Raw genomic sequence first — 11417 nt, 5'->3', positions numbered from 1 at the left:
GTAAGAGGTGAGATAATTTATCTAAGAAGGAAGACCAAGATACCTAGGAGTAGGGCTTGCATTTGAGGGTTCCAAAGACAAAGACTATGAAAGACTCTCCAAATTGAGCCTTAATTGTGTATGAAGATGGAAGATTCACATGTTATGCTGCTCGTGTAATAAGGCGAGACACTGAGTTAGACCCACAACCTTCATGAACTTGAGGACAGAAGCAACCAGGAGAGTACAACCTGTGAGTTCAGTCATCTTTCCTTTGGGTCACTGAAAGCTTAGACTTCAATGTTTTATATATTGCTATATTTTGTATCAGAGATATTCAAAGGCTGTATGCCAAAATACAGAGATGAAATTGTAATATTAATGTATATGTATATATATATTACATTTTTATTTAAATATTGTATTAAATATATAGAAAATACTTGTATATCTTATATTTAACACATATTATATATATGTATGTATATATATTTATAATATGACATGAGGCAATTAATAGGGTATGGGTCCCTGCTCACTATAACTGAACTTGATTGATTTTGAAATAGGTATTTGAACTACTAGAATATTGATTGGCTCCTTTAGGGAAATTGATAATATATTATCTTAACTAATCCCAGAGATGTTGAAAAGATCATATTGAGGTATCATTGTAAAATATTCTTACTATCAGAAAAATCATAGTAATATTTTAAAAGAAAAAAATGGATATCAGTAAATAAGAAAATATCAACTTAAGAACATCTATAAAATACTCAGAAATAGTCACAAAATTATAAGATATGACTATGATATAAAAAAGATGCAAATTAATGTTCTATTACTATCATAGAGACTTACCTGGTATAACAGACAAGGCTTTTTAACCACTGATTGGACTGAGCAACACTAAATCATGGTTTCACAATTGTAAAAAAAAACAATAAATCACTGTGCTCTTCCTAAGAATTAGAAAATAATAATACAGCTCAATATTATTGGCCTGAATGCTTACTTTAGTTACACATCTTCCAATATCAGGAAATGTAGTATATGTTCTAGTGGGGATGAGGAAATTAGCAAGAATCCTGTGCCTAAAACAGACACTATAGTTATTAAGAGAATGAAAATATGAACAGCACCTGGTACTTTATATGGCTAATTTGTTTTGACTTTTTAAAATAGATATACAAAGATTACACAGCAGGATATTCTAAACATTTGATTATCCAGTTGATTTTATATAACTGAGACACAGTAGGAAAGACCATTTGCTCTGAGTTGCATTCTCATGATTTACATATATTACTTTAAACCATTTTATTTTACAAGAGACTCTTTAATTTTTTTATTTTTTCATTTTTTGAGACAGGATTTCTGTAGCTTTTGGATCCTGTCCTGGAACTAGGTCTTGTAGACCAGGCTGGCCTCGAACTCACAGAGATCTGCCTGCCTCTGCCTCCTGAGTGTTGGAATTAAAGGCATGCAACACCACTGCCTGGCCCCAGACTCTCTTTATAACATTCAATTAATGTTCAAATAAATGCTGTTGCTCACAGAAGACAGAATAAAATATATTAAATGAAGTGAATATTTACTTCACACACCTAGCTATTTAGTTGTATGTCATTGTAAGCCATTATGTGAGTGCTAGGAACAGAACCTACATTCTCTACATGATCAGGTAGTACTCTTAACCTCCAAATCAATGCTCCAGCACCTACTCAAAATTCTGAAATATTTCAGTATAAGATGTTTGCAAGTAAAAGCAAATTCAAACTTTATTTGTAAACATTCTTGATTTACAAGTAAGTGGAAATGCCATGGCAGGCATGATGTAAACCTGGCTAAATTTTCTTGTGAAAGTCATAACATCAGTGAGAATAGGTTTTTAAATTTTTACATTTCTAAAAATTGAAAACTAACTTCTACTGTGACAGAAAATATGATATTTATCTTTCTAGGTGTGTGTTACCTCACTTGAAATAATTGCTTCTATCTCCAACCTTTCACCTGCAAATTTTATAATTTTATTTATTTTGTGATTTATATTACATGATATCTTGTATTCTAAGAATAAAAAGATAACCATCCAGCAGAGAGCTTCTCCTATACTTTAAATCTTAAAAAATAAAGTCATTTGTTGGATGCATCTATTATCCACATTTTATGAGTCCACGAGATATATTAATTTAGTCCATGATGACTAAAACATAAAGGGATTCTTGTACGCTGCTCAACTGTAAAGGATATCCACATTCAAAGAGATAAGGATTGCATAAAAATGAGAAGGGGCTCTATAAAGGATGGAAGGAGAAAGGAGTATAGGAAGAATCCAAATGATAGATATTTTGTCACCAGATTTTTAGTTTTACTTCATGGAAACTCCAGTTCGTGTATTGACCACTTCTGAAATCAAGATTATACCAAGACCCTTGACTGGATCACAATGTACAAAAAGTTATATAGTTCAAATTTGGATTATAATTTTGTTCAATAAAATGTTAATGAAAAATTTGTGACTAAACCAAATAACCACAAAATACGTTCACAGACATTATTAAATGCAGAGCTGTCTTATTATCCTGATATTTCTGACCTGGAGACAAAATCAGGCCAGGAATTAAGGATATACAGATGTGAAAGTAAAATTTGTTTAGTGAAAATGAACATTTTATTGTACATATTCCATAATTCTTAGAATATAACTCACTGCTTTCTGTATGTGGTAAATGGAACATATGTGTATCTTATTCTATGATGAGACCAATTAAACTTAAATTCATTCCCTTAAATATCATCATTATATAAAATATCCTTTTNCTGATCTCCTTTCTCTTTGCTGCAGGGAAGCCACCTGATCTCTAATGGAGAACAGTACAGAGGTGACTGAGTTCATTCTTGCAGGCTTAACAGATGACCCAGAGCTCCAGCTCCCTCTCTTCATTGTCTTCCTTCTCATCTATCTCAGTACTGTGCTTGGGAACGTGGGAATGACAGGGCTGATTCTGCTGGACTCACGCCTCCACACTCCCATGTACCTTCTCCTCAGTCACCTGTCTCTGGTGGACTTTGGTTATTCTTCAGCTATCACTCCCAAGGTAATGGCAGGACTCATTTCAACAGATAAAATCATATCCCACAATGCCTGTGGCACCCAATTCTTTTTCTTTGTGGGATTTATAACCACAGAAAGTTTCCTCCTGGCTGCCATGGCTTATGACCGCTATGCAGCAGTGTGTAAGCCCCTGCATTACACCACCATCATGACGACAAACATATGTGTTTCTCTGATCATAAGTTCCTATGTCTGTGGCTTCCTGAATTCTTCCATCCACACTGGGAACATCTTTAGGCTCTCCTTCTGCAAGTCCAATGTGATAGAGCACTTCTTCTGTGATGCCCCTCCTCTACTGGTCCTCTCATGCTCAGACACCATTGTCAGTGAGATGGTGATTCTTTTCGTGGTGGGTTTCAATGATATCTTCTCCATTGTAGTCATCTTGATCTCCTATGTGTTTATATTCATCACTATTCTGAGGATGCGATCATCTGAAGGGCGCCAGAAGGCCTTTTCCACCTGTGCTTCCCATCTCACTGCAGTCTCCATCTTCTATGGGTCAGGCATATTCATGTACTTACAGCCCAGCTCCAGTCACACCATGGGCACTGACAAGGTGGCATCTGTGTTCTACACCATGGTAATCCCCATGCTGAACCCGCTGGTGTACAGCCTGAGGAACAAAGAGGTCAAGAGTGCATTCAAAAAAGCTGTGGGACTGCAAAATCTTCTATAACATTCTTATTTTAGTTTTACATCAATTCTACAATAAAATATCTTCACTTACTTTCTAAATATAAAGTATATAATAAAAAATAGTGGCTATTCAGTCCATATCATTTTAATTATTTAAATGATTTTTTAGCAAGTTGTAAAGCTTAAAGATGAAAATACTTCAAAATAAGAGTGCTAAATACCAAAGAATTAGAAGCAAAGTGATTTAGTAAAGATCTTATTTAAATTAATATAGTCACATCTTCAGTCTCCTGTTCAGACATGCATATACACTCATGTGTGCATATATGTGCTGCCTACACATCTCTCATTCATAAGAAACCCTTTGAAAATCTTTACCAGCTTGATAAATGACCATGGTTGGTATCTAGAACATACAAAATTGTAAAACAATAATATAAACACCAAGAAAATAAATAACTCAACTAAAAATCTAGTCATGGAAATAAAAGGGAATTCTCAAAAGAAATACAAATTACTATTGGTTGCACTTCGAGTATTCAAATTCTGAAACATAACTTTACTTTGAAAATTCATCTTACTCCTGCCAGAAAAGTTAAGAACATGTCACTGTCTACTTGATGCTTTCACGTGCCTTCAAATATAGAGACAACATCCTTGTGATTCCTCAAATGATTAGCTGTAGTTACTTTACAACTTAGCAACTTCACTCATAAATAGACTGGAGAGGAAAGAAACATATAATGGCACAAATTTGAGCAAGAATGTTTGTTGAAACATTAGTTAAAGTAGTGAAAAATAATGGCAAGAACTGATGAAGGAAATTTTTAATGTGGCTGTAATAGTCAAATTCCACTATAACATAATTCTTTAGATAGTCAAATTTATAAGAAGAAAGGTTTAGCTCATAGAGTTGATGATTTCAGTCCATAATGGACTGACCCCATTGTTTTTCTTCCGGCTTGTGTCAGGAGAATGTAATAGAGGAAACCTATTAACCTCTAGGTTGAAAGTAAAAAAGACATTAGGAAAGGGAGGTCCTGGGTTCTATAAGAAAGCAGGCTGAACAAACCATTGAAAACAAGAAAATAATCAGCATCCCTCCATGGCTTTTCCAACAGTCATTATCTCGGGGTTCCTGCATTGAATTCCAGAGCTGACTTTTCTCAACAATAAAATATACATTTTAAGCTGAAATAAACACCTTCTTCTTCAAAATAAGCAAAAGATAAAAGATGCTAACGTAAATGTGGGAAAATGAAAACACTTTTTCACTGTTTTCACTAAATTAAAAACTGTGTAGTCACTCTGGACATCAGTATAAAAGTTCCTTCTAAAGCTAGAAATAGATCTACTGAGTAATCCAGTTATACTTGTCCTGATATATTCCCAAAGTACTCTGTAAGCTACTACAGAGATACATTTTTGTTTTGTTCTGTTTTGTTTTGGTTTGTTTTGGTTTGGTTTGGTTTGGTTGGGGCATTTCCTTTTTATTTTTTTCATTTTTTATTGATATATATTGAGCTCTATATTTTTCTCTGCTCCCTTGTGTGCCTCTTCCCTCCCCATTTCAACCCTCCCACAAGGTCCCCATATTCCCAATTTACTCATGAGATCTTGTCTTTTTCTACTTCCCATATGGATTAGATCTATGTAAGTCTCTCTTAGTGTCCTTATTGTTGTCTAAATTCTCTGGGATTGTGGTTTGTAGGCTGGTTTTCTTTGCTTTATGTTTAAAACCACCTATGGGTGAGTACATGTGATAATTGTCTTTTTGTGTCTGGGTTACCTCACACAAAATAATGGTTTTTTAGCTCCATCCATTTGCCTACAAAATTCAAGATGTTGTTTTCTCTGCTGTGTTGTATTACATTCTGTAAATGTACCATATTTTCCTTATCCATTCTTTGGTCAAAAGGCAATTTGGTTGTTTCCACATTCTGGCTATGACAAACAATTCTGCTTTGAACATAGTTGAGCAAATGTCCATGCAGTACTATTGAGCATCCTTTGGATATATACCCAAAAGAGGTATTACTAAGTTTTGAGGAAGGTTGTTTCCTAATTTTCTGAGAAATTTGCACACTGACATACAAAGGGGCTGTACCACCTTGAATTCCCACCAGCAATGCAGAAGTGTTCCCCTTTCTCTACAACCTCTCCAGCATAAGTTGTCATTGGTGTTTTTTGATCTTGGTCATTCTTACAGGTGTAAGATGGAATCTCAGAGTTGCTTTGATTTGCATTTCTCTGATGACTAAGGATGTTGAACATTTCCTTAAGTGTCTTTTAGCCATGTTATATTCCTTTGTTGAGAATTCTCTGTTTAGGTCTGTACTCAATTTTTATTGGATTATTTGTTCTTTTGGTGACCAATTTCTTGAGTTCTTTGTATATTTGAAGATCAGACCACTGTCTGATGTGCAGTTAGTAAAGATCTTTTCCCATTCTATAGGCTGTCATTTTGTCTTGTTGACTAATGCTTTACAGAGCTTTTCAGTTCTAGGATGTCCCACTTTGTTTCTCTCAGTAGCAGTGCTCCTGGGATTATATTTAGGAAATGATGTCCTGTGCTAATGAGTTCAAGTGTACTTTCCATTCCTCTTCTATAAGGTTAAGTGTGTCTGGCTTTATGTTAAGGTCTTTGATCTATTTGTACTTGAGTTTTGTGAAGGTGATAGATATAGGTCTATTTTCATTCTTCTACATGTTGTTATCCAATTATGCCATCACCATTTGTTAAATATGCTTTTGTTTTTCCATTTGATATTTTTTGCTTTTTGTCAAAAATCAGGTGTTCGAAGGAGTATGGATTAATATCTGGGTCTTCTATTCAGTTCCATTCATCCTCCTGTCTGTTCTTATGCCAATACAAGGCTGTTTTCAGTACTGTAGCTCTTTAGTAGAGTTTGAAGTCAGAGATTCTTATGCCTCCAGAAGTTCTTTTATTGTACAAGATTGTCCTGGCTATCCTGTTTTGTTTTGTTTTGCTTTGCTTTGTTTTTGCTTTTCCATATTAAGTTGAGTACCATTCTTTCGAGGTCTTTGAAGAATTTTGCTGGGAGTTTGACGGGCATTGCATTGAATCTATAGATTGTTTTTAGTAATATTGCCATTTTTACTATGTTAATTCTGCCTACCAAAGAGCATGGGAGTTCTTCCCACTTTCTGGTGTCTTCTTCAATTTCTTTCTTAGAGATTTAAAGTTCTTTCAATTAAGTCTTCCACTTGTTTGGTTAGAGTTACTCTATTTTATGCTATTTGTGGCTATTGTGCAGGGTCTCTGATTTCTTTCCCAGCTATTTTATAATCTGTGTACAGGAGGGCTAATGATTTTTTTAGTTAATCCTGTACCTGCTACATTACTGAAAGTATTTATGAGTTGCAGAAGTTCCTTGGTAGAATTTTTGGGATGGCTCATGTAAACTATCATATCATTAGCCAATAGTGAGAGATTGACTTCTTCTTTTCCAATTTGTATCTTCTTGATCTCCTTTTGGTGTTTTATTTCTCTAGCTAGGAACTCAAGAACTATATTGAACATATATGGAGAAAGTGGACAACCTTGCCTTGTTCCTGATCTCAGTGGAATCACTGGAAGTTTCTCTCCATTTAGTTTGATGTTGGCTTGTTGTATATTGCCTTTATTATGTTTAGCTATATTCCTTGTACTCCTACTCTCTCCAAGACCTTTATCATAAAGGGATGTTGTATTTTGTCGAAAGCTTTTTTGGCATCTAATGAGATGATTATGTAGTTTTAATTTTTCAGTTTGTTTATATGGTGGATTACATTGATAGATTTTTGTATGTTGAACCATGCCTGAAACCAACTTGATCATGGTGGATGATGATTCTGATGTGTTTTTGGATTCGATTTGCCAGTATTTTATTTAGTATTTTTTGCACCAATGTTAATGAGTAACTTTGGTCTTTCTTAGTAATGTCTTTCTCTGGTTTGGGTATCAGGGTAATTGTAGCCTCATAAAAAGAGCTTGGCAATGTGCCTTCTGTTTCTATTATGTGAAATAATTTGAGGAGTATTGGTATTAGCTCTTCTTTGAAAGTCTTGTAGAATTCTGAGCTGAAACCATCTGGTCCTTGGTGTTAGGCAATGGTCTGTATTCTGTCAATTATATTTTAAATAAACACTGATTGACCAGTAGCCAGGAAGGAAGTATAGGTAAGACAACCAGACAGGAAGTAGAAGCAGGTCAACGAGAACAAGAGAATTCTGGGAAGAAAGAAGTTCCTTCTGCAGTCCTGCTCCATCCACAGAAGAAGCAAAATGTTACTTCCTTGCTGAATAAGGTACCAAACCACATGGATAACATAGACAAGAATAATGGGGTAATATAAGTTATAAGATCAAATAAGAAGTTGGAGTTAAGGGGCCAATCAGTTTATAACTAATGTAGACCTCTGTGTGATTTCTTTGGGACTTAACAATTGCAGGGAACAGGGCAGGACAGAAAACCTTAGTCAGCAAGTCCTGGGCTTTTTTTGGTTGGGAAACTTTTGATGACTGTTTCTATTTCTTCAGCAGTTATAGGTCTGTTTAATTTGCTTATCTGGTCTGATTTAATTTTAGTATGTAATATTTATCCAGAAAGTTGTTCATTTCCTTTAAGTTTTTCAACTTTGTGGAATACAGGTTTTCGAAATATGACCTGATGATTCTCTGTAGTTCCTCCTTATCTGTTGTTATGCCCCCCTTTTCATTTTTGATTTTGTTAATTTGGACATTCTCACTCTGCCTTTTGGTTAGTTTGGATAAAGGTTTATCTATTTTGTTGAATTCTCTTAGCTTGTGTTTTCTTTATTGTCTCTATTTCAGTTTTCAAGTCTTGAACAGTTTCCTTCATCTGTTTGATTGCTTTTTCTTGGTTTTATTTAAGCGATTTGTTGATATCTTCCAATTTTTTTGTTTTCCTCCAGTTCTTTGAGCTAACTTTTAATTTCCTCTTTAAGGAACTCAATATTCTCCTAATGTTCTTTCTTAGGTCAGTTTCTTCTGCTTCATGTATATTTGGTTGTACGTCTTTCTGTTGTAGGGCAACTAGTTATTACTGGTATCGTGTTGCTCTTTGTGGTGTTTCGTGTGTTCTTACTTTGTCTACCCATCTTTTCCTCTGGTGTAGTTGGGGCCGTCTGTGACTCTGGTGATGAGTTTTCCAGGTGCCAATAGATCCAAGGCTCAGATGGTTGCTCCTTGTTGTGCAGTCAGGGCCATGGTCCCAGGCACCCTGTTAGTCATTCTGTGTTCCTGGAGGTCACTTGGCATTCCTAGGATTCACTATGCTCCTGTGGAGTTTCCTGACTCTGGCCTGCTCTGGCTTAGGTCACATGCTCAGACATGTCTCTGTAGATGTTCCTATTCTCGGCCTGCTCCCAAAAAGGTCTTGGACCCAGCTCCACAAATTTCTCTGGCACTACTATACTCCCTCGGAGGTCCAAGACGCATGCACAGCCATGCAAAGGTCCTCGCTCAGGCCTACTCTCTTACTGGACCCAGAATCATGCCCAGACCTGCAGAGCTTTCAGTTTCCAACTGATAGCTAATTTATGCTCCAATCAAGATAACACTTTAAAAATCTCCAAGAAGAAGTGAACTTTAAAATTGATTATTTGAAATATTTACAGCTGAAAAAAGCCATCCATGTTCATTAACTTTTTTGGCTAAGAGGACAAATATTTAGAGCACTTTGGGTTATTTCACTAACATTGGAAACTAAATAATGCTGACACCAAGAAATGATCAATTTCTGTGACCTTACCTAGGGAAAACTACTTTTCTTTTTCGAGGTTATCTTTTGTTTCCTATAGTTCTTTGTATAGAATTGAGACATGCTCTGGTCCACTTCATCATGTAAGTTGTCGTCTTTGCTTAGCTTGCTTTTAAGCAATAAAATTGATGAGACTTTATAGATGTAACTTCTGACATTACTAAATGGCAATCTTATATCAAGACCACTGCTCTGCTGACCCTTTCTGCTGCCTCTTCCACAGTGTTCCCTGAGCCTTATGGGTTGAAGTGTTTTGTAGATGTCTCTATAACAATGAACTTATCGTGCTAATGCTAAGGAACAAGCACACATAACTTGGTGGTAGCCAACAGTTCTCCAACTGGATGTAAGGCCTACGTGACAAGATAGAAACCATGCCTGCCTTTGGAAAAATTAGCTAACTACTCAGGACTAGTGAAATTATGTATATTTGCTAAGTGATCATGATTCCTAACAACCATCTGAACATGTATTCTACACCAACAGGCAAGGGTAGTCATCACTCCCCATCAAAGGGACTTCTCTTTGCAACAGACAGAGATTACTTATAAAAAAAAATCACAACCAAAAAAATTCATAGTTGTTTGTGTATTGGAGGATACCACCATGGAATATGCAACCAATGAACTTTTGTTAATGCTGTCAACATGTGGTTTGATTAAGAGCTTAGATTTCTTTTGAAACTCCTCCCTTTTGAGATGTCCTCTTCATTTCGTTTGACACAACATGCTTATGTTGGTCCTCTATTACATATGGGACGTAATGAAATGTTCACTTTCCTCAGAAAGTGTTCTAACAAGTTAATATAAAGAAAATTCTTATTTTCCCTTTCAGTTTTCTGTCTACTATTTCTTTTCTTATTCATCATGATGGGTGTGTCTCCATACACACAGTTATACACTTCTTTAGTTATTTGTTTTGTATTTATTGTAAACACTGTATTTAAACACCACAGATGCAGACTATTTCTTATTCTGGATGGACTTGTTAGCACATCTCGGCTCTGTAGTTCAAACTCTGCAGGGGTCAAAGCAATTGATCACATCAATATTTCCTCTCAAAAATTAAATAATGTCAATTAAGGGAAGCAAACATATAATGTAGACACAAAAACATAAATTTCTATCCTTAACCTGAACATCTAATTGAAATCCTATAGTTCTTCATTACCAAAAAAAATTATTATAAAAATTACTAACATTAATCCCATGATCTTTATTGACAAGCGTAGCTGAATTCACATAGAATCTTTAATCATTTACTCCCCAGTTGTGTGATATAATGCTTGTTAGAATCCTCTTGGGATATTTTTCCCAATACACCTCCATAACTATAGCAGTCTCTCCTGGTTACCACATTTTAACATGTAAAGTCTCCATTGGCATATCACTAAAGGGAACAGTCCAAAACAAGGGCCTTTTTAATATTTGTTTTTGAACTGACTATTAATAGTTGTTTAGAACTAACAATTAATTTTTCCCTAAATGTTTGTTAGCAAGAGCATGTTCACTTGAGAAAAATAACAAATGTATTAATTATTAGGATAAAACAGTAATCACATGTTACAAAGTACGAGAATGATGAAGATTATTCATTTGTTACACTCGGGCATCCTTCAGGGCAGGTGTCCTGGGGTTACCTGTCTACTACTCCTTCTTATGGATGGGTATATTATGAATGATAAAGAGGTGAGATAATTTATCTAAGAAGGAAGACCAGGATACCAGAGCTTGCATTCGAGGATTCCAATGCCAAGTTCTATGTAAGACTCTCCAAAGAAAGACATTTTCTTACTTTCAGGGACAGAATTATTAATTGAGCTCTAATTATCTATGAAAGTGGTAGATTTATGTGTTATGCTGGTCAGGTAAGAAGGCAAGACTCTGAATCAGACCC

General features: G+C 35.3%; 1 protein-coding gene across 1 annotated transcript; it reads left to right on the top strand.

The window, feature by feature from the left end:
• The first annotated feature begins 2846 nt into the window (after positions 1–2846).
• Positions 2847–3776, top strand: LOC126498560 (olfactory receptor 5B12-like). The gene has a single exon (XM_050137317.1). It carries the CDS (start codon positions 2847–2849, stop codon positions 3774–3776), a length of 930 nt encoding a protein of 309 aa, XP_049993274.1.
• Positions 3777–11417: the final 7641 nt, after the last annotated feature.

This window comes from Alexandromys fortis, unplaced genomic scaffold (genome assembly GCF_014885135.2).
Source record: "Alexandromys fortis isolate MF-2015 unplaced genomic scaffold, M_Fortis_MF-2015_v1.1 scaffold_3, whole genome shotgun sequence".
In the NCBI taxonomy this organism is placed as follows: domain Eukaryota; kingdom Metazoa; phylum Chordata; class Mammalia; order Rodentia; family Cricetidae; genus Alexandromys; species Alexandromys fortis.
The sequence above is the reverse complement of the archived record's forward strand: the minus strand, read 5'-3'. Positions and strand labels throughout refer to the sequence as shown.